The sequence below is a fragment of the Mandrillus leucophaeus genome, unplaced genomic scaffold (assembly GCF_000951045.1).
Source record: "Mandrillus leucophaeus isolate KB7577 unplaced genomic scaffold, Mleu.le_1.0 Scaffold154, whole genome shotgun sequence".
In the NCBI taxonomy this organism is placed as follows: Eukaryota; Metazoa; Chordata; class Mammalia; order Primates; family Cercopithecidae; genus Mandrillus; species Mandrillus leucophaeus.
The window spans coordinates 217,515-241,069 of record NW_012101521.1 but is presented as its reverse complement, the minus strand read 5'-3'; the positions used below and the strand labels follow the sequence as shown (position 1 = coordinate 241,069).

The window sequence follows — 23,555 nt, the reverse complement described above, 5'->3', positions numbered from 1 at the left end:
CATGTATTTTTTCTGTGTATATGCATTTGCCTGTATATGTGTGTATTTGTATGTATGCATCTGTGCTTGTATTTGTGTATGTGTATGTGTATGTATATAGTTTTTTGTATATATATATCTATATGTATGTGTATATTTGTGTGTATCTGTATGCATGTATGTGTGTATGTGCCTTTTTTTTTTTTTTTTTTTTTGACACGGAGTCTCGCTGTGGCGCCTGGGCTGGAGTGCAGTGGCGTGATCTCAGTTCACTGCAAGCTCCGCCTCCCGGGTTCACGCCATTCTCCTGCCTGAGCCTCCCAAGTAGCTGGGACTACAGGCGCCCGCCACCACGCCCGGATAATTTTTTGTATTTTTGGTAGAGACGGGGTTTCACCATGTTAGCCAGGATGTTCTCGATCTCCTGACCTCGTGATCTGCCCACCTCAGCCTCCCAAAGTGCTGGGATTGCAGGTGTGAGCCACCGCGCCCGGCCTGATGTGCTTTTTATGTATATGTAATTGTGTGCATATATGTGTGTATTTGTGTGTATGCATCTGTGTGTGTTTATATTTTTGTGTGTATATATGTTTCTGTGTATATGTGTGCATATGTGTTTGTGTTTTTGTGTACGTTTGTGTGCATTTGTGCATGTTTGTGTGCATGTGTTGTGTTTACATGTTTGTGTGTATATATGTGTATGTGTGCATCTGTGTTTTTGTGTCTTTGTATGTGTGTGTATATACATATATGTGTGCATCTGCGTGTGTTTGTGTGTGTTTTGTGGATATGTGTTTGTGTATATATACATGTATGTATGCATCTATGTGGGTGTGTTTTGTGTATGTACATTTGTGTGTATATACATGTATGCATGGATCTGTGTGTGCGCATATCTCTCTGCTTGATGGACTCCCAGTAGCAGGGCTGGTCAGGCCACTTTGTGACATTGGAATGTCATCATTCCCATAGAACACAGCTGAGCTGGTGGCAGTGTCCTGTCAGGGAGAGAGAGACCAGGCCTCGGGCTGGAGGATTTGGGGTCCTCAGTCAATGGGGAGACACACCCAGCTCCCTACCTCCTCAACAGGTTTACACGTACGCTGCAAGGCTGCAATTCTGTCACCTGACAAGTTGAGCCCTAGCCTGAAATAAACTATGAGAGAGATGTTTTGACATGTGATGTTTCAAAAAAAGAAGTCAAATTGGGCTTAGGCTGTTTTAAGAATCCCTCCAAGAGGAGCCAAGTTGGGATCAGTGGGAGCAGATTCCATTAAAAGGAGATGCTGGGAAACGTAAAAGAATTATATACTTACATATAATTATACATTTTCAAAATGTACTTTTTATATCACTAGCCGCAAATGTTACAAAATACAAAAAGAGGTAGAATACAAAAATGTCCTCTCTCCCCATCCTCTAGTCACGCAATTCCTCTCCTAGAGACAAGTATGATTGCAGTTTTCTTGTGTCCTTAGATATTCTATGCGTTTTGATCTTTACTTTCTTCCCCCTCACAAATGGCAGAATCCACCACCTGTTACTTTGCACCTTGCTTTACTCACTTAGACAGTGAATCTTGGAGGTCGTTCCATGTCAGTAAACTTATGTCTGCCTCATTCTGTTTAACTATTCTTTCTAACAATTAAGTAGCGTTCTACATTATAATTGTTCTATAATTTAGATTAAATACATTTTTAAAACTCCAAATTCTCTTTTCCCTTGACTCATCATAACCTTAGAACTGCAGAGCTTATATTAACAGAGAGTCTGAGTTAAAAGGAAAATCAAATTTGTCTATCTCCATGCAAGAGTGCCACAGTACTTCTGGAATGTTCTGTGCTCCTCCCCTCTCCCCTGATTATTTTGGGGATTTTTCTTCTCCCTCAGGATCAGTCTCTCCTGTTTTGCACCTTAAATGTATCACACCGGCCACCCCAGTTTCACTGTCAGCACGCTGCACATAGTGTTTTATTAAAAACAATTTGTTTTAAAAAGCAACAAGAATTAAACTTTAAGGGCATATATAAAAGCAAATGGTCCTGTGATACATCAAGAGGGTCTGGGTAAATAGCAGTGTCATTCTCAGACATTAGAGAGGGGGCAGGGAGTCACTTATGGGTTAATCCACTCCATCCATCCATCCATCCATCCATCCATCCAACTTCACTTACTTCCTGTCCTCTGTGGCTGTCTCTGAACTTGGCACTGGCATTTGAGGGTGAACAGACCACAGTTCCTGCCCTCAGGGAGCTTACAGTTTGGAGAAGACAGTCAAACAAATGATAACCACAGTCCAACCCAATAATTTCTATGATGGCGTGAGCACAGGGGGTTCTGTGGGAGTCCTAAGAACCCACCTGGGTACGGGGGCAGCCAGGAGAGTCTTCCTGGGGGAGTGGATGCCTGGACCACATTTTGGGGACACATTCCAAAAAGACCCTGGGCCACACTGCCAGCAGCCGACACACTGGACCGAGGAGCACTTCCTGGGTGAAACTGTAGTGGGCGTTGATAGAGTGGGGAATCACAGGCCACTGACTTGAAACGCAGCCACCTGGGTTTGAATGGAGCTCCTTCCTCTCTGTGCCTCAGTCTTCTCATCCAGAAAGTGGGGATAGTAACAGTACCCGATTCCTCGGTTTGTTGGGAGGACTAAATGTGGCAGCCTAGCATCCAGTAAGCGCCATCCCAGTGTCTGTTGTTGTTACTATTTAATGTCTCACAGCCTCAGCTCCCTTATCTGTGAAATGGGGATATTAATAGTATCTATTATGGGAATTAAACTTGATGGTCTACATAAGGAATTTGACATGGTGCCAGGCGTGCAGTTGGCGCTTCTTAGGTGTTTGTGATTGTTACTATTCTTATTGCCTCCTTGCCCACCTCTGACACCCACAGCGCAGGCTCTAGGGTACCCACTGGGCTTCTTGGGTCTAGGGGAACCCTGCCTCTGAGGCCGACAGGAGCCTGGGCCTCCCAGCCCAGCTGTTGTTTCTGTTTATAGCCTCCAAGGAAGCCCCCACTCAGAGCCTTGTCAGGCACTCCCAGCCGGGAAACCAAATACGCCTCCTGCAGACCAGCTGCAAACTTGTGTTCCTGTCACTTTGGGTAGCGCTTGTCCCATGGAGACAGCCTGTCTCTGCCACAGGCATCATTTTGCAGCCTGCACACCACGGTAGATGACTCAGCGGCCCTGCAGAGCTGGGCCTGCAGACCATTATGTGATGTGTGGGACCTTCCCCAGGGTGCCCTTGGAAGGAGTCCTCGTCTCCCTGGACGTCAGGTCCAGGGAGATACTGGGGGATGTGGTTTAGGTAGCCACTCTGGTTCTTAGCTGAAAGACAGAACTGTCAGGCCTCATCAGAACCTGTTAGCACCTTGTCATGATGTTTGTTAAAATGCTATGTTTGGGAACTGAACAGTGGACACCAACATCATGTGGACTGGCATCTGCCTAGCATTGACCACGTGCCAGGCATGTGCAAGTTGTCCCCAGACATTGACAGAATCCTGCCAACAACCCTAAGCTTCCCATTTCACAGATGGGGAAGTTGAGGATAGAGAGGTTGAGTTGTAGCCAGCAAGTGGCAGAGCTGAATTTGCTCCGGTGTGCTTGGTCATGGAGCCCTAGCTCAGAACTGCTAACCTGTCCCACCTGCAACGTGTCAGAGCATCAGGATAGGTTAATTTCATATCTGCAACCTAAAAGTTTGTGGTTTAGGTTGCTAATCGGTAAGGGCTGTTAGCATATCTGTGGAATGTTTATAAAAACTGGTTTTAGTGAAGCCCCGAGGAGTGAGCCCCATTATTTCATCATTAGGTGGGTGCACCACCAACAGTGTGAAGATTCTGAATACATGCTCATTTAAAGGGGAATGAGCCAAACCCTTTACACCGACAGTTCACGCAGAAGGTTTTGTAAGCACTGGATGTTAGCCAGCAGTCAGAGGTTAGCCATCAAGCTGCAGAGAGCCACTGAGACCTCCAGTCCCAGATCACTGATCACTAAGAGAGTGAACTGAGGCACAGAGAAGGGCAGGGCCTTGCTTGAAGTCATCTAGGGAATGGAGCCAGAGCTGAGGATGGCACCTGTGCTCATGACAACGGGTCAGGAGGTACAGCTCAGCCACGTGCACACAGGTGCACAAAGGTTAGAGCCGCAGCCCAGGTGGGCCCATCCAGCCCCCTCATTCAGAGGCTTGGGCACACATGCCCCCTGCACCTCCCTGTCACTCTTGCCCCGTGTCTGTCTCTGCATGCATCTCCGTGCTTCTCAGTCATGGGCTTGCTCTTCTGGTTCGGTCTTGCTCCCATCTCTGTCCTTGCTGCTTCTCTCTCTGCCTCTGCCTGCCTGTCTGTGTCTCCCTCTCCTCTTCTGCTCTGTCTCCTCCACACCAGACTTGCACCAACCCCAGAGATGACCTCGAGGCCTTCCTGCACCACTGAGTAGTGTCCACAGCATGTCCTGAGTAGCCTGCAGCCAGGAGATCAGCCCAGACCCTGGACCATGACCCTGCCTGGGCCACCACACCCAGCCACATCCAGCCACACCTGACTACACCTGGCCCAGCCCGGCCACACCTACATTGTTGTCCTTGGAGCCCACTGAGGGGGAGTCAGTGGCTGCTGTCCCATAGTTTTCCCTGAGAAGCACCATTCCTCCCCTGACATAGAACTGGGGATGGGGCAAGACTTGGCTTGTGCTGTAACCAGAGGCGACACAGTGGTCTGCCCAGAAGCCCATCATACATCCTGACTTCTCTCCCAGCTGGGACCCATGTCCATGGGAGGGGATGTTGTGCAGGTTTTTGCTGGCAGCTTTGAGAGAGGGTCCTGAGGGGTCTGCCCAGCCTCATGTCCCATCTAGTTCCTTCCAGTCTGACCCCCTTCCTTCCCCTCCCCTTCCCTCCTCTCCTCTCCTCTCCCTTCCTCTCCCATCCCTTTCTTCTATTCCTCCTTTCCTAACATCCCTTTTCCTTCTTCTCTCTTTCCCTCCTTCCTATTTATTGAGCACTTACTATGTGCCAGGTAGTATAACTAAGCACTGAGAATTACGACAAAACACAGCGATTCCCTCGGAGACTGCATGTGCTCTGAGGGACACACATTCAATGAGTCATACAAATGGCTTCAGGACGACCAACTGAGGCCAGGGCTCTGAAGGGGAGGATGCCCACGTAGACCGCGGGGGGTCAGGGAAGCCCCTAAGAGAAGCTGACGTCAGCGTGCCATCTGAAGGATGAGTGGGCCTGGGCCAGTGAAGGCAGCATCCTAGACGGAGCCAACAGCTCAAACAGGGACTGTGGCACGATGGTGCTTTGTGTGTGTGACGATCTCGTGGCCAGATCAGAGCGGGTGAGGAAAGAGGGTGAGATGAGGGCACCAGGAGTGAGTGTTGGTCAAGTGGGACCCACATGGCCCAGTGAGGACCCCGGCTTTATCTTCAGAGTGCTGGGAAGGGAGCCACTGGAGGAATGGGAGCATGTATGCCGAGGCCATTCTGGACCTTCTGAAAAGACGGTCCTGACAGCTGGGGGTGCAGGGTGGGTGTGAGACAGACTGCGGGACTTGACCCATCCTTGGCCTCCAGCCCCTCCCCTTCTCTTCCCAGGCCCAACTGAGACTCCACCTGTGGATGTACTTCGGGATGGCTTGTGGTGACCAGAGCACTGGCCAGGGAGTCAGGACACTGGGTTTCAGGCCTGGCTGGGCATGCCTCCCACTGCCTGGTCCTCAGTTTTCCCTTCTGTAAAATGGTCAGTGAGGACCCAGGAAAGCCCTCAGTGTCAAGCCAGAGCCAGGAGAATGTGCTGTCTTTGGAGAGCACGAGTTTGGGTGCCAGGCAAACTCAGGTTCAAATCCCAGCTCCACCCCTTCCAAACCATGTGACCTTGGGCATGCCAGATCGACTCCCTGGGCCTCAGTCTCTTCCTGTGTGAAATGGGTTCCTCATGGTTCCTACTTCATAGGCTTCTTAGGTACTTGCCATGGCATAATGATTGACACATTGTCAGCGCTCAGGAGTGTCAGCCCCTGCCATTATTGTTGTTGTTATTGCTTGGCCGTGGTACTGGTCTGGCCTGGACACACGATGAGAAGCTGCCTGGGCCCACAGGGGCACTGGGACAGAGCGCGTGTCCCCCACGCTGGCCTGGGCCCCATGACCGCAGCGCTCCCTGCACAGCTGGGGATATAGAATTGCAGAGGAGATTGAGACACACTTCTGGAATCTCTCAGAACTGCTCTGTCAGCTGTGTGCCACTGAGCACTGCCCTGACTCAGGGTTCTTTCTTAGGCAGATGTGTCAGACACCCCAAAATACATGCAGGTGTAATATTTTCTTTTTCCCATCCCCTGTGTAACTATATCGCCTTTTCTATTTAAGAAGCTCATGGCTACTCACTGCAAAAACATTATTCTCAGAAATGTATTTCTCCAACAAATCTTTATTCCAGGACTACTGGAGGTAAGGTATTGTTCTAAGTGCTGGGGTACTGTGATGAGTGAACTCAGCTCCTATAGATCAGGGATCAGCAAACTACTGCCTGAAAGCAAAATCTAGCCAGCTGCTTCTTTTGTAAATAAAGTTTTATTGGGACACAGCCATGCACACTCATTTGGGTATTAGTCTGTGCTGCTTTTGCATTAACAACAGCAGAATTGAGTAACTGGAACAGAGACCATCATGATGACCCACAAAGCCCAAATATTTACTCTCTGGCCCTTTGTAGAAAAAGTTTACTAAACTCCGGTGTAGATTGACTAAGAGCCTCTCTCTGATTGGTACTTAATTCATGATGTGTACATATACTCCCATTTATGTGTGTGTTTTCACAAAACTGGTGTCACAACACACATTGTTTTGTTACATTAAAAAATTTTTTTCTGGCCTGGCATGGTGGCTCAGGCCTATAATCCCAGCACTTTCGGAGGCAGAGGCAGGTGGATCACTTGAGCCCAGGAATTCAAGACCAGCCTGGGCAACATGGTGAAACCGTGTCTCTACAAAAAATACAAAAATTAGCCAGGCATGGTGGCACATGCCTGTAGTCCCAGCTCGGATCACGTGAGCCTAGGAAGTTGAGACTGCAGTGAGCCGTGACAGTGTCACTGCACTCCAGCCTGGGCGATAGAGTAAGACATTGTCTCAAAAAAAAAAAAAATTTTTTTTCTTTTTACGTTTTCTAGTTTATGGCAAACATCTTTCTGTGACAGTAAATATTATTTCTGGACATTATTTGGCTGTACTTTTTTTTTTTTTTTTTTTTTGAGATGGAGTCTCGCACTGTCACCCAGGCTGGAGTACAGTGGCGCAATCTCGGCTCATTGTGACCTCTGCCTCCCGGGTTCAAGCGATTCTCCTGCCTCAGCCTCCCGAGTAGCTGGGACTGCAGGTGCCCACCACCATGCCCAGCTAATTTTTATATTTTTAGTAGAGATGGGGTTTCACCGTGTTAGCCAGGATGGTCTCGATCTCTTGACCTCGTGATCTGCCTGCCTCGGCCTCCCAAAGTGCTGGGATTACAGGCGTGAGCCACCGCGTCCAGCCATTCCTTGGCTGTATTTATCCATTGCATGGATACTGTATTTCACCATTCCTTGCCTTATTGGACATTCAGGGTTTCTCTAGTATTCTGCAATAATAACTAATCCTGCAGGGCGGTGTCCATGTTCCTAGATCTTGGCAGGTGTCTTTGATGGTTTCCTTGAGATAAATTTCTGGACCGAAAATTACTGAGTTAAGCGTATGCAGATTTTAAATTTGAGGACATATGTTAGGGTTTGTTTTAATATAGCTTTTAGGGGGTACGTGTTAGCCTGTCTCCCCAAAGCTGTCCACTGAGGCACTTGTCTTTGCCTGCAAGACAAGGGCCCAGAGTTCTCACCTTCCAGTGGCTTTGGGGCTTGTCAAGCCAGTCCAGGCAAGTGGTTTTTAAACCTGCCAAGTCTTGAGGTTTTTCAGAGCATTGTAACCTACATCTCCTTCTGAGAGTCTCCTGACGCATCATAGAAAAGGTGGGGCAGGTAGAATGTTGGTGGCAGGAAGGAGCACTGGTAAGGGAGCCCAGAGCCTGGGTTCCAGTCTCCCCAGCTCTGCTTCCCACTCACCAGGAGAACTAAGAGCCCCATAGCTCTTCCTGTTTCTGGGCCTCCGTTTTCTCATCTGAAAACGAAGGGCCGACTGAATGGACTCAGAGGGTCCGTCCAGGTCTACATTATAGGATTCAGTCAACCTCATTTGACATATGACCAAACCGAGGTAGGAATTGGAGACTTGGATAGATGGAGACCAATTCAGGCAGGGCTCTCTTAAAGTTAATAAAACATCCTGCCTTAAAGTTAATAAAACAACCTGACTTTTAGAAAGTGAGTTGCAGGGGCCGGGTGCGGTGGCTCACGCCTGTAAACCCAGCACTTTGGGAGGCCAAGGCGGGCGGATCACGAGGTCGGGAGTTCGAGACCAGCCTGGGCAATATGGTGAAACCTCGTCTCTACTAAAGATACAAAAATTAGCTGGGCCTGTGGCACGCACCTGTAGTCCCAGCTACTCGGGAGGCTGAGGCAAGAGAATCACTTGAACCTAGGAGGCAGAGGTTGCAGTGAGCCGAGACCGTGTTACTGCACTCCAGCCTGGGCAACAGAGCGAGACTCCGTTTCGAGAAAAAAAAAGTTGCAGGCCTGTGTGTGTGTGTGTGTGTGTGTGTGTGTGTATGTGTGTGTGATTGATTTTGAGGCCTCATAGCTCTGGGGCTAAGCTCAAGTGTTGTGATTTGAAGTTCCGCCAAGTTCTGGTAGAATGATGAGGCATGAATAACTTGCAATGCACACAGGGTTACCAGGATACTAACTAGAGAAAGTGCTGATTAACAGCTTGCTTTCTTAAACTGCCTTTACAAGATGAATTCCCTTAGGTAACCCTAGCCCCTGCATGACTCCAAATTTGAGGGTCTGTGTGTGTTAAAGAGCAGAGAACACAGTTATATTTACCGTTTAACTGCTTTGACTGAGTATTGAGACACACAAGAAGTAGCTCGCCCGAGGTCATATAGCTACTATGTGGTGGTCTCTGGATTCAAGTCCAGATGTTCTGGTTCTGCAAACAGTGCTTGTTCAGGGAAGACTGCGGAGAAAGTGGTAAATGACAATTATTATATTGTGGAAAATTCTATAGCAGTGCTGTACACTGGAGATTTCTACAGAGATAGAAAAGTGTTCTCCACGCTGTTCAGTATGGTGGGTGGCTGTGAAGCCCTTGAAGTATGGCAATGCCACGGGGGAACTGAATTCTTAGTATTATTTAATGTCAGTTAATATAAATTAAATTTAAATAGTCATAAGTTGCTAGTGGCTACTGTATCAGATGGCACAGATGTAGAGACCTGAGGTCTAGGGGATGATGGGAGCCTGGGGCCTCCTGAGCCAGCCCTCAGGGTAGGATGGTGGGAAAGTTCAGGGAAGGCTTCCTAGAGGAAGAGCCATCAAAGATGAAATCTGAATGATAGCTTGGAGGTGGTGGCTGCTCTGCCAGGTCTGGAGGTGAGAGGGAGGAATGTGAGGGGAGGGAAATGGGGCTGGAGGAGCCAGCGGGAGGGACTGGGGAGTGAGAGGAAGGGTAGGGAGGAGGGAAGCAACACTGAAGGAGCTTCGAGCCCACCAGGCCCCGCACCCATGCAGGCCCCGCAGGCCGTGACCCTAACCCTAACCCCAGCCTTTACCCAGAGGGATGTGGGGGGCTGTGGAAGGGCTTTGAGCAGGGACCTATTCAGTTTTGGAAAGTAGAATGAGAAGAACATACAGGGCGAAGGATGCCAGGGGAGCCCCCTCGGAAGCTGCCGCAGTGTGTGAACAGATAGCTGGTCATAGCTGGAAGGAATGTTCCAGAAAGAGACTTCGAAGGACTGAGGATCGATGCAGTGTGGCAGTGAAGGCGAGAGAGGAGGCGGGGCGCTGGCCTCAGGACCCTCAATCTGGCATTAGGCGGTGGAGGGAGGAAACCCATCCATCCCTGACTCTTGGAGAGTTCAGATCCCCGAGTCTGAATCCGAAACCTCTGTGGAGAGGGCACGCAGATGGTTGTATAAAGGGAAGCCACCATGTTTTGATTGGACACCATTTATCCCCAGGGCCATCCACAAGAGGTCTGGAAACTGCCCCCCTGCCGCCTGCCCTGATTTCACCCTCAGCAATGGACTTGACCTTTTGGTTTCTGGGGGGCGCCTGCAGACTTCTTCTTCCGTCACTCAGCACTGAAGGGGATCCCCCTCTCTCAGGGATTTTAAGAACCCTTTGCCAAGGCTCCATTACCCTGCCTGACTCCAAAGAGGGCCTGAAAATTGCTCCAATCATGACGGTTCCCATCTCCTGGGCACTCATTTGTGCCAGGCAGTGAACTTAACACTTTCCAGAGATTATCTCTTGATACCTCAAAACAGTCCTTGTTTTTCCAGTGTAAAAACTGAGGCTTGGATGGGTGGAGTCACTTGCCAGGCTGCACAGCTGGGCAGAGCAGAGACAGCAAGCCCAGCCCTGCATCCCCGCCCTAGCTATAAGCTGTCCCCAAACTGTCAGTCCTCTGCCCCCCATTGAGCTTAGCACACCTGCACACCCAGGCACAAGCCCAGCATCCACTTTGTAGCCTCAGGACAACAAGCTGCTTGGGACAACGATGTCTTGTCCTCCACCAGAAACAACCCCTAATTCCCCAGCATCTGGCCTCTGAATCTGACCTCCGAAGGGCATTAAGTTAAGGAAAGGCCAGTTCCATCACATCTTCGAAAACAGTAAGGAGCTGGGAGCGGGCTCAGATGACTGCTCCCAGCCCCGTGTCCCAGGGAGGTATTCTGTTGACGGTGCTGTGCCTCTGAGTATATCAGGTGACCTTGCAAAGCAAAAACATAACACTCCCCAGCAGGACCTGACTGCATCCTTACAGCGCTCTAACAGCTATCCCCATGTGCCGCCCGTGGGCTTGGAGGTCAGGCAGCCTCTTCCAAAGCTGGCTGGCTCATCCGGATCCCAAAGCCCTTTGACCTGGTTACACTATACCTAGGAATTTCTCTTACGGGTATAATCTCAGAGATGTGTTGATTTAGCCTCAGGGATGTTCGTCATATTATTGATTGTAGTGGCGAAGAAAATCCTCAGCAAGCAAAAATGCCAGCACTCGGGGACTGGTTAATTGGAAGATGCTGCATCTGAAAAGTGAAATATTCTTCAGCCAGTAAAATGGTGATGTAGGTGAATGGATCCTGAGAGAATTCTGGGCAGGACTATGACAGGATATTGTCTTTGGGTGATGAGTTCTTTTAAAATGTGTTCTTTGTGATTTTCCATTACTCCTAAATGTTTTACAATTAGTAAGGTGTTATGTTGTAACTAGAGACAGAAAAGCTTCTACAGACAGTAGAATTAAGAGTGGACAGCAGCTGTGATTCGGGCCTATGAGTATAGCCATTTAGCAGGGGTGACTGAGGGATTTATTCTGAATTCCCGTCCTTGTATACCCCTCATTCTCAGTATTCACATGAACATCATGGGGTACATGAGTATCTCCAAAAGGCAAGAGAAAGAGAATGGGAAGGAGGTGACCATTTATGGGATGTTTCCTGAGTGCTGCGCCCTTTTCTGGGAGCTGTCACATTTGTGTCTGTGCCCTGGGGGTGACTGTTATTTTCTCACTGAATTCTTGTAACTTCTCTGCAACTCAGAGAGGGAAGCCAGAGCCCTGAGGCCACACAGCAGACTTTTCCCCAGGCGCCCACTCATTCTGCAGGACCACACCGACCACACACACATGTTTTCTCACTTCAGTGTGGTTCCAGATAACCTGAGAAGAGGCTGGCTCCCCTGCCTGGGAGGAAGATAAACTGCTGAGGAACAATCAGCCCACCTCCATTAATTAAGCACCTACTGCATGCCAGGCAGGCTCCAAGAGGGGAACAGAAACATTGGCGCATCCCAGGCTTAAAGGGCACATCTGATAAGTTGCAGGATTCTGGAGCCTGCATCTGTGCTGTGACCTCCCACTCCCAGTTCCCCGGTGCCTAGCATATAGTAGGTGCTCAGTAAATATCTGTCGTGTAAATAACTTATGTGTCACATTCTGTCTGGTAGAATTGATAAGTCATCCAGGGTATACAGTGGTGACTCACGCCTGGAATCCCAGCACTTTGGGAGGCCGAGGCGGGCAGATCACCTGAGGTCAGGAGTTCGTGACCAGCCTGGCCAATGTGTTGAAATCCTGTCTCCACTAAAAATACAAACAAATTAGCCAGGCATGGTGGTGTGTGACTCTAATCCCAGCTACTCAGGAAGCTGAGGCAAGAAAATCACTTGAACCCGGGATGTGGAGGTTGCAGTGAGCTGAGATTGTGCCACTGCACTCCAGCCTGGAAGACAGAGTGGGACTCCATCTCAAAAAAAAAAAAACAAAAAAGAAGTGTAGGGAGGAGATATCACCATGGGTTGCAGTAGCTTTGGGTAAGAAGGATTGATAGGGAGGTGGAATGGCACAAACAAGGCGCAGAGGCCAGGAGTGTGTGAGGCTTGTGTGGGAGACAGTATATAGTAAGCCAAAGCGTGTGGGATAAAGAGTTTGTTTGGAGCAAGGGTAGGGGATGGGATCAGACAGGAAATTTGGGGGCTCGCTTGCAAGGGGCCTTGGATTTCAGCATGAGGACAATAGGGAGCCCTGGAAGGTATTTGAACAGGAGATGATCTGAAGCATATTCCAGCAGAATGTGCCTCCTGCCCTCAAATGGAACAGAACGTAAGGAGTAAAGATGAGCCGTGTTTGTCTTTCTGGACCAGTCTTACGCCCTAACCCCCATCTCCAAACTCCTCATCAAAAGACAGTGACTGGGGCCGGGCGTGGTGGCTCACGCCAGTAATTGCAATGCTTTCAGAGGCCGAGGCAGGAGGATTTCTTGAGCCCAGGAGATTAAGACCAGCCTGGGCAACATGGCAAGACCCCATCTCTACAAATTTTTTTTTAAAAAAAGGTGGGTGTGGTAGTGTATGTATACCTGTGCTCCCAGCTACTTGGGAGTCTCAGGCAGGAGGATCACTTGAGCCTCAGAGGCTGAGGCTGGAGTGGGCTGTGATTGTACCACTGTGCTGCAGCCTGGGTGACAGAGTAAGACCCTGTCTCAAAAAAACAAACCAAAACAAAACAAAAAGATGGTGACTGAGAGCGTCATTCAAAGCTCAGGCAGCCAAGGCCATCTGAGTCATCAGCGTGCCAACGGCCCATCCGAGGATTCTACTTTTGGTTTTGTCTTGAGTGCACCAGCGTCTCCCCACTCAACAAAGCACAAGCCTAAGTGGCAGCCATTTCAGTGGCCACATCACAGGGAATGGGCTTTTAATTTGCGAAGCAGACAAATGGGGGAAGATAACAGTTCAGTCGTTCAATGGGGATTTATGGCCTTTCCACCGTGTGCCAGGCTTGGCCCTGTGGTCAGTTCTGTGCTAATCGGCACCCTTGCTCCCTGCCTGCCCGCTCTGAGGGCCCAGGCTGAGGGCCGAGACCAGCAACAGACCAGGTTGCAACAGCCCAAGGGATTGATGTTGCCTGATGTGCAGTGGTTTGGACCTGGGGGTTGAAGTCCACTTCGCCGGCTGTTTACTGGCTATTTGACTTGGGGCATGTAATTTCATGTTTTTAAGCCTCAATTTTATCATCTATAAAAAGGGGATTGTAATAAGATCCACCCCATGGGATTGTCGAGGGGCTGTAGTTCAACCAGGTGATCTCATGTCAAGAGCTCAGCCCAATGCCTGTCCCGAGTTTGGTGCTGCACGGATCTTGTGTCTGGTGATGCGGATGGGAAACACGGTGGTGGTAGGAACCTGGGCAGGTGGGTGCATAGAGGTTTCCCTAGCCAGATTCATGAGTCTGGGTAACACTGAAGATGAGAGAAGTGTGCTCAGGCTGTACTGTGAGGAGGAGAGACGGCCACTGAGGTGAGGGCCAGGCGATGCCCTGCAGGGCTCCACATGCCAGGTAGGGTGCCCACTTCATCCCAGTTTGCCCACTTTTAGCACTGAAAGTCCTGTATCCTGTGACATCTTGGGCAAACCAGGACGATTGATCACCCTAGTGCCCAGCCAAGATGTCTGGCTCCACTTAGGAGGGCAGTGGGGAGCTGGGATGGGTTTGAGCGGGGGCCATGCGATCTGACTTGCGTGTCAGCCGGGACGGGGGTTCTAAGTACATTTCCCAGTAGAAATCTCACATCTGGCTTGTCTTTGCAGGACCAGCTGAAGCAATGTTTCTCCCGGCGGCCCACTGAACCCAAGGACACTGACACCCTCGTGCATGAAGCCGACAGCCAGTATGGGACGTGGACAGAGCAGCGCCAGAGCGGGGAGAGGTAGGACGCGTGCGGCAGGATTCTGGCTGCAGGGGGGCATCTGGGCTGGAGTTGCTGCAGCCCACCCACCTCCTGATTTCTATATTGCTAAAACCTCCGATCTGTAATTATAAGAGGAACCCATTCTTGTTTTAAAAAAGAAATTAGGAAGTAAAAAAAAAACATAAAGATTATGGGCCAGGTGTGGTGGCTCACGTCTGTAATCCCAGCACTTTGGGAGGCCGAGGCGGGTGGATTGCCTGGGCTCAGGAGTTCGAGACCAGACTGGGCAACACGGTGAAATCCCGTCTCTACTAAAATACAAAAAATTAGCTTGGTGTGGTGGCATACGCCTGTAATCCCAGCTACTCGGGAGGCTAGGGCAGGAGAATCACTTGAACCTGGGAGGCAGAGGTTGCAGTGAGCCGAGATTGTGCCATCACACTCCAGCCTGGGGGACAGAGCAAGACTCCGTCTCAACAAAACAAACAAAAAAAAGAGTATGGGCCAGCCACAGTGGCTCATGCCTGTAATCCCAGCACTTTGGGAAGTCCAGGTGGGCAGATCACTTGAGGCCAGGAGTTTAAGACCAGCCTGGCCAACATGGTGAAACCCCGTCTCTACTAAAAATACAAAAAAAAATTAGCTGGGTGTGGTGGTGGGCACCTGTGATCCCAGCTGCTCAGGAGGCTGAAGCATGAGAATCACTTGAGCTCAGGAGATGGAGGCTGCAGTGAGCCAAGATCGCGCCAATGCACTCACTCCAACCTGAGTGACAAAGAGAGACACCTTGTCTTAAAAAAAAAAAAGGTAATGATATATGAAATATCCAAGATAGGCAAATCCCATAGAGACAGAAAGCAGATGAGGCTCTGAGGGTGGAAAGGGAATGGGGATTGACTGCTTCATGAGTACCTGGTTTCTTTTTGGGATGATGGAAATTTCTACAATGACAGTGACCAATGGCAAATTGTATTTTACCACAGTGATAAAAATGATAAATCACCGATATTAAAGTTGGGAGGGGGTTGATAGAATTGAAAATGGTAAGAAAAAGTAAAAGGAAAGCAAAGGTTTTTGTTGGTTTGTTTGTTTTGTTTTGTTTTGTTTTTGAGAGGAGTCTCGCTGTGTCACCCAGGTTGGAGTGCGGTGGCGCAATGTCAGCCCACTGCAAGCTCCACCTCCTGGGTTCACGCCATTCTTCTGCCTCAGCCTTACGAGTAGCTGGGACTACAGGTGCCCACCACCACGCCTGGCTAATTTTTTTTGTATCTTTAGTAGAGATGGAGTTTCACCATGTTAGCCAGGATGGTCTTCATCTCCTGACCTTGTGTCCACCCATCTCGGCCTCCCAAAGTGCTGGGATTACAGGTGTGAGCCACCACGCCCAGCCGGAAAGCAAAGGTTTTTTACAGTGCCTGAGAAAGCTGTTTTTCCCACTGACCCATGAAATATGTGTTTAGTTATGAGCTTACTTAAATTTCTCTAGAATACCACTGCAAGAGCACCGGACTGAGAGTCTGGAAACCCACGTCCTCCGGTCTCCATTCCCCAGCTCTGACCTTGAGCCAGTGGGAGCTGGAGTGTGGACTTGGGTGCACCCCTGGGTGGGCGCTCCCTGCTGTCCCGCAGAGACACTGCAGCTTCCCCTCCTCTGGCCACCCCAGGAGCATGGCGCTCCCAGCTTTGGACAGTGGTGCCACCTGCTGTCTCTCGATGGTATTACCTTCATCCTGTGTGGATTTGCCTCAATCCACCCTACAACCCTAACATCCTCCATATGACAAGTAATAAAATCATCCCAGAGCTGACAGAAAGCACGGTGAAATGCCAGCACACCTGTGGAAAGTTCTGCTCAAGGGAGCAGCCTGGTGGTCTTGAGAGTAGGCCCACTTGTCAGGTGTGCCCACCTGTCCTTTCTCAAGGCAGGGGTTTCCCATGACCTGGAGGCTTTGCTAGGCTATTGGCTTAGACGTCATTTTTAATATGTGGGTGGAGGCAGGGCAGGAGGTTGTTAATGACTTGAATTATCTGTAAATTTTCTGTCTTACATGGTTCCAATGACCCAAGCGATACCTGACTATATTATCATAGGAAGAGATTTCAGAAGTAGGAGAGAGCCAAGGACATGGACGCTGGAGTCAGACTGTCTGGGCTCAGTTCTGCTGCTTGGGGCAAGCTAATTTACATCTCTGTGCCTCAGTTTCCTCACCTTTAACAAGGCGAATAAGAATATTTAAGTTCACGAGGCCAATTATATTAGTCTGTTTTCACACTGCTATACAGAACTATACAGAACTATACAGAACTACCTGAGACTGGGTAATTTATAAAGGAAAGAGGTTTAATTGACTCACAGTTCTGCAGGGCTGGGGAAGCCTCAGGAAACTTACAATCATGGTGGAAGGTGAAGGGGAAGCAAGGCACGTCCTACATGGCAGCAGGAGAGAGAGAAGGGGAATGTGCCACACACTTTTAAACCATCAGATCTTGTGAGAGCTCACTCACTACCATGAGAACAGCAAGGAGGACATCCGCCCCCATGATCCAATCACCTCTCCCCACCAGGCCCCTCCTCCAATTCGACACGAGATTTATATGGGGACACAAATCCAAACCATGTCACCAACCCTAACTTGTAGGATTGTGGCAGTTATAGGATAATCCTCATAGGATTTTTGGAGAGGATTGGATGACACATTTTTTTAGCCCAATTCCTGGCACATAGTAAATGCTCAGTATATTTTTGTTAAATGACTGAATGAATGAGTGAATGAAATAATGCAGATCCCACCACCTGCTCTTCCATGGGTAACTGCTGATAACAATTTGATCTGCATCAGCCCTGCCCAGCAGAAATAGATGATTTGATCCTTATGCAATATATACATGTATTGAAACACCCCTCTGTACCCCAGAAACATGTGTAATTACTATGTACCAATTATAAATAAAAAAGAATTATAATGTGAGCTGCAAATGCAAGACACATATGTAATTTTAAATGTCCTGGTAGCTATAACAAAAGAATAAAAAGAAACAAGTGAAATTAAATTTAAGGATGTATTTTATCAGAACCAAGGGATCCAAAATACTGTCATTTCCACATGCAGTTAACATGAAAAGTTATTAACGAGGCGGTTTGCATTCTTTTTTTCCATTCAAAGTATTGGAAATCCAGTGTGTGAGATACTCAGGGCATATCTCAGCTCTGTCACTTGCTCCCTTGCAAGGATCCAACAGTCACCTGTGATAAGCAGCTTCCATCCAGGACAGTGCAGGGCTAGAGGGTCTTGAGTGGCACAGGACTGACTCCTCCCATTCTGCACCCGGCCAGGTGTTCTAGGCAATGCCTTAAACGGCACCTCACTGTGGCACATCTTGTGCTGTTTCCAAAGAGGGTCTTCTGCTGGGATGTTCTGTCTGTGGTTACCTGGCCTATAAAACATACCCCAAGCTATGCTGCTTGCAGCATCCTTCACTTGAAATCCCGTTCTCTGAAACGTTCTCCATAACCTTGTCTCCCTTCATTCCCTTTTTTTTGCAGCTTGGCCACTGAGTCCCCAGACAGCAGTGCCACATCGACAAGGAAACAGGCCCCCAGTAGCCGTTTGTCTTCTCTGTCCTCCCAAACGGAGCCCACCTCGGCCGGGGACCAGTATGACTGCTCCAGGGACCAGCGGAGCACCAGCGTGGACCGCTCCAGCACTGACCTGGAATCCACCGACGGGATGGAGGGGCCGCCCCCACCGGACGCCTGCCCTGAAAAGAGAGTGGATGACTTCTCCTTCATCAATGTAAGTCTAGCCAGGAGCATTTCTTCTTAAATGGAAATTCCAGCCTCTCTCTGTGAATTGCCACTTCAGGTGTAGGATCTGTGTGCCAAGGACCCTTGGAGTGGGTAGAGAAGGCACCGTCTTTGAAATGGGACTCACTTATGCATGTATCTTGGACCTGCCCTATGCCTGCTGTGTGTCTTGGGGCAAATGTCTTTACCTCTCTGAGCCTCAATTTCCTTATCCACTTGTAACCAGTACCATCAGCTCCACGGCCTCAAATACAATTGCATGTATTCAAATTAAAACTGATCTAAGCCCTCACCTGCCAGGTAAGCAGGGAGTCTGACCACTTAACCCTGGAAGTCACCCTGAGGTTTATAGTTCCAAGCATGAAGAGCATGGAGTTTGCTCAGAATGATTCTGCTGAACATTTTCACTGAGGTCTTGCTGGTAGAACAGTGTCCCTGGTACCAGGGGATCCAACTTTCTCTGTAGTGGCTCTTCCAGGACAGAAAGTCCCCCTCAGGCATGGGCACCTTTCATGGAGGTCCCAGGGGACAGCCCCCAGCACTCAGCTCTTTCAGGTCCCAAGCACAGCCAGGATATCAGCTGCCCCAGCGTAGCAGGTTAAACGGTCTGCTGCTCTAGCACCTTCCAGACCAGAACTTGTCCTCGTTTCCCCTGGGAGCCCCACCTCCAGGGGTCAGGCAGGTCTTCTTGTCAACCCTTGAAACCCAGGGGTGATGTCATTATTCTCCTCCCGTGACAATAGGGCTACCTGCCCACTCGTTGGATGGAACGTCCGCGAAATCTGAAAGGGGCTCTCTCTCCTGGCAGTAAAGCCTCCCACCTACACACTTGGCCATGACTACCCACATTTCCCCAGAGGAGGAGCACCACTGCTTTAGAAAAAGGGCTTCCTTTAGGGCTTCAAAGGGGATTCACCTTCAATGTATGGCCAAGGTCTCTCGCTGGCACCTCTAGATCAGGGCAGAGACAAAGAAAGACGCAAGTTCAGTCTTGACTGGGGAACCCCATTATATAACCATGACCGTGGCCATGCCCACCTCCCTGGGTGTCATCAGGATTTGGTTGGGTGATATATTCAGTTATTCACTCAACAGACGTGAACTGAGATCTTGCTGTGTGCGTTACATGCCAGCACCATGTCACCGCATCATGAGCTTTCCTGCTAGAACACTAAGTGGTTCCTTCTTGACGTCCATGATAAACAACAGTCACTGAGTGTTGACCACTGGCCCAGGCACATGTTAATAACCCCAGAAGCAAAACTGGCCTGCCCATTTTGCAAATTAGCAAATCGAAGTGGCCATGGAGTGACTAAATGCTGGTGTCCCTAAGCATAGGTCTAACGCTTACTGAAATTATACTGAGGTTTATGTGTGATGCCCACCACGATTTGGGTCTCCTGTGGGGATACTGAGGTTTATGTATGGTGCCAACCACGATTTAGGTCTCCTGTAGGGACGGTTTGGAGGCTGAATGGGGAGGCGGAGGCAGGGCACTAAGGAATCTAGTGTCTGTACCAGGGTGAGGATGCAAGGGTGGCACCATCTTCCCCTCCAAGCCAGCCCCTCTGTCAGTGTGATTCTGTCCTACTCTCTTGGAGTCTGAAAACCTGGCTCTATTAAGTGGCCGAAGAAGCGAGCCTGCCTCTAGGTGCAGCAGGCACTCTCTGATTTCCGTCTTTCCCCCCTTTCACTGGTACCATGCAAGTCTCCTACAAGACAGCACTGTGGCTGGTTTGGGAAGTAGCTATGCAAATACCACCTCCTTCCACCACCCCTAATGGGGCGTTTGTTACTTACCATCGTTGGGAAATGATTCATTGAAATTAGCCTGTCATCACTGACTTAGAAGGCCTTGGGTGATGGAATTTCTCCAAAGTGGACCTAAGCGGAAGAAATCAACATTTCATGTAAGAACATGAGCTTGCCGGAAAGAGCTCTTGGCTGTGAGCCTTCGTCAGGCTCTGTCTGAAACAAGAGCTTTCCACACCTGGGTACAGGGAGTTCTCTCAGCCACTGTAGGAAGGAGACACTGTTTATCTCCTTTTTATAAATAGGGACACCCAGGCTCAGAGAAGTGAAGCTCATTGCCCAAGGTCACACAGCCAGGATTCGAACCCAGCTGGGTTTGAACCCAAGCTCTGAGCACTTCACTGCTGTCTCCCGGGAGACTTCTGAGCCAGGCATTTCCCATCTCCTTACCGGGGCCCACCCAGATGGTCTGCACTCCCCACCCTTTCACTGGGGATAGTAGTGACTTGGCAGCCCCCACCTGTCACAGCTCAGAGTGAGTCTTCAGGGATGCCTGAAAATGGACGTCTGATGTTGCGTCCTCCCTTCCCACCTGCACCTTAGATTATGTGAGTAAAGTAGGAATTCCACAGAGAGCCTCTCAACCCGGGGACTCTGTGTGAATACGGTTGACAGAAGGATTTAGTTAGATGTTGAATCCATTATTCATTCAACAAACAAACATTTATTGAGCTCCTGCTGTGTACTGATCATTGCTGTAGATTACATACTTGTGTGGTGGATGTCACTGGGAGAGAAAAGGCATTAGTATTATGTGCCTCCTGGGTGCCAGGCAGCCTGGCACTGTACTAGGGTGCTCAAGGTTCGTTGTTCCACCTGGCTCTTGTCATCAGCCTATGGGGTATGTTTTATAGGGAAATTTAGGCTTTGGATGTTAGGTTACTATTAAATGTGGAAGCCACTGTGGGAAGGAGACACTGTTTATCTCCTAGCGCTGGCCTGGGTACCACCTAAATAGCCTCTCATCTGTCAACGAAGCTGTGTACCACCGACTTCGTTGTGGTACCCTCCATTGATGATTCCCTTGCTTTTTTTCCTCTTCCTCCCTGCTGCTCCCAAAGCAAACCTCAGTCCTCGACTCAAGTGCCCTGAAGACCCGGGTGCAGCTCAGCAAGAGAAGCCGCCGCCGGGCCCCCATCTCCCACTCCCTCCGGCGCAGCCGATTCAGTGAGTCCGAGAGCAGATCGCCTTTGGAGGATGAGACTGACAACACGTGGATGTTCAAAGACTCAACGGGTACGCCATGCCTTCTCTCCTCCTCAGACAGCACATTGAACAGCAGGAAGGATTTAGACTAAGCCCTACGAAAAAATTCCTGACTTGGAAGGCTGTAGATCATTAGAACACAATTACATAGGAAACTGATTTCTTGTTATGCAGAACTTATCAGAAACTAGGTAAAACGGTGTTTTGAAGGTTAGCATATTAATTGAGGCTCTTTGAGTTACAAGAGACAGAGACATAGCTTAATAAGGTTTTACTATTTTCTGCTTTTATTTTGATTAAATTCACCCCTGTGTTCGCTTTAGGTTTGCTCGCTGGTCTTTTTTCTATATTCCTGAGTTGAAAGATCTGTTCATATATTATCAATCTTTTTTTCTGTTTTCTAATGCATCATTTAAGGCTACACATTTTCTTCTAAGGACTGCTTTGGCTGCTTACCATATCAAAACCTGAGCTGAATCTTGAAGAATGGGTAATAATGAGTTAGGGAAAGTTATTCCAGGCAGAAGTATCAACAGGATCAAAGGGACAGAGATGTAGAAAGAACATTCTGTGTGTGTGGCAGGAGCATCTCTAAGCAGTTTCATGTTGCTCAAGCTGGGAATAGCAGGATATGCTGGAAAGGTAGGCAGAGGCCAGATTATGGATATCCCTGATGCTTTACTAAGGAGTTAGATTTCATCTGTAGATGGAGAGCCATGAAAGACTTTTAAGAAGAAAGAGGCTGGGCGCGGTGGCTCACGCCTGTAATCCCAGCACTTTGGGAGGCTGAGGTGGGCAGATCACAAGGTTAGGAGATTGAGACCATTCTGGCCAGCATGGTGAAACCCCATCTCTACTAAAAATACAAAAATTAGCTGGGCATGGCAGCGCATGCCTGTAGTCCCAGCTATTCTTGGGAGGCTGAGGCAGGAGAATCGCTTGAACCCAGGAGGCGGAGGTTGCGGTGAGCTGAGATTGCACCACTGCACTCCAACCTGACGACAAAGCTAGGCTCCATCTCAAAAAAAAAAAAAAAGAAAAGAGAGAAACAAAATATCTTCTTGCAATGGAAACTAGAGCAGCTGACCTGCCCACTCTCTCCAGACACACACAGCCTTTAGTCCTCAAAAACGTCTTGTAGGTGCCTTTGTTCATTTGGGGTTTGCCCGTGGCAAACATTAGGATGTCAGACCAGGCTCTGAGCTAAGTGAGGGGCATTGCTTCTGACCAGATACCTTGAAGAAATGCTTGGAGAGTTCTCTCTCCTGCTCCTATCCCATTTCTGTTATTAAAGGAAATGTGTAAATGCCTCAGGTGAGACCTCTCTGCACACTTCCTTGGTTTTCTGAGCCAAGCTCTATTAATCCACCTGGAGCAAATGAAGACCATAGTAGGGACAAAAACACACAAATACCCCCAGCTGGAATGTGGCGAAGCACCTCTGGCTCCCGTCAGCCTTGAGGAGCTGGCCAAGGGCTGGATGGGGAAGGCGGGATCTGTGCTTTCTTAGTGTACCTCAGTTCCCTGGATAGCCCAAGGGCTCCAGAGCACCGGGTCTTGCCTCGTTCATCCCCGCCCCCTCCTCCAATCCTCACTGTGCCCATGCCACATCCCGGTTTCGGGGAAGTAGAAACTCCTCGCATATCACTCCTGGAAGAGGGTACAGGCAGCCCATCACCCAAAAGCTTGAGTGATCAGCTCAGCCTCAAGCACGGGGCTGGGGTTAAGTCCCGGAAAGGGGAGCCAGGGTCGAGGAAAGTGGCTTCCTGGTCCACCTTGGGGCCACCTTTCCACAAGACACACGAAGCTCTCCACGTTCTCCTCTGAGAGCATAACCTCAGTGCATTGTTGGCTGAAAGCATTCCTGTCTACTCTCCCGCCTCTGCCAAAGATTTCCTTCTATTTCCCGGACTTGGAGTGAGCCAGGGGCTCAGGAGATGGGTTTGCCTGTGCCCTCCCGCAAAAGAAAACCTACTCTGCCTGTTGTCAGTGTCTCCTGGCAAGAAGCAGAGTTGTGAGAAGAGAGCATGAAAGCAGGCACCTGGGTGGTCCTTATCTGCAAAATGGGCCAGAGCATCTTCTGTGCAGGTCTGATGTGAGCATTGCATGAGATACTGTGTGCAGATAATCTGGCACTTAGGACCTCAATACAAGGCAGCTACCGACAACTTCAGTGCCCTTTTCTTTGCAACAGAAGAGAAATCACCCAGGAAGGAAGAGTCAGATGAGGAGGAGGAGAAGCCACCCAAAGCTGAGAGGACCCCCGTCAGCCATCCTCAGAGGATGCCCGCGTTTCCAGGCATGGATCCGGCAGTGCTAAAGGTACCAGACCTCTCAGCAAGAGTTACCTGGTGGGCATGCTCCTCAACCTTAGCAGCATAAAGAACAGATTC

The 23,555-nt window shown here is 49.3% G+C and overlaps 1 protein-coding gene across 1 annotated transcript in view; it reads left to right on the top strand.

The window, feature by feature from the left end:
• The window catches only part of KIAA1671 (KIAA1671 ortholog), a 198,669-nt gene that overhangs the window by 159,988 nt on the left and 15,126 nt on the right, over positions 1 to 23,555 (top strand). The window contains exons 6-9 of the mRNA XM_011975337.1: positions 14,239 to 14,357; positions 17,884 to 18,133; positions 21,018 to 21,192; positions 23,357 to 23,484. Coding sequence (XP_011830727.1) covers positions 14,239 to 14,357; positions 17,884 to 18,133; positions 21,018 to 21,192; positions 23,357 to 23,484 — 672 coding nt within the window. The remainder of the gene's footprint in view (positions 1 to 14,238; positions 14,358 to 17,883; positions 18,134 to 21,017; positions 21,193 to 23,356; positions 23,485 to 23,555) is intronic.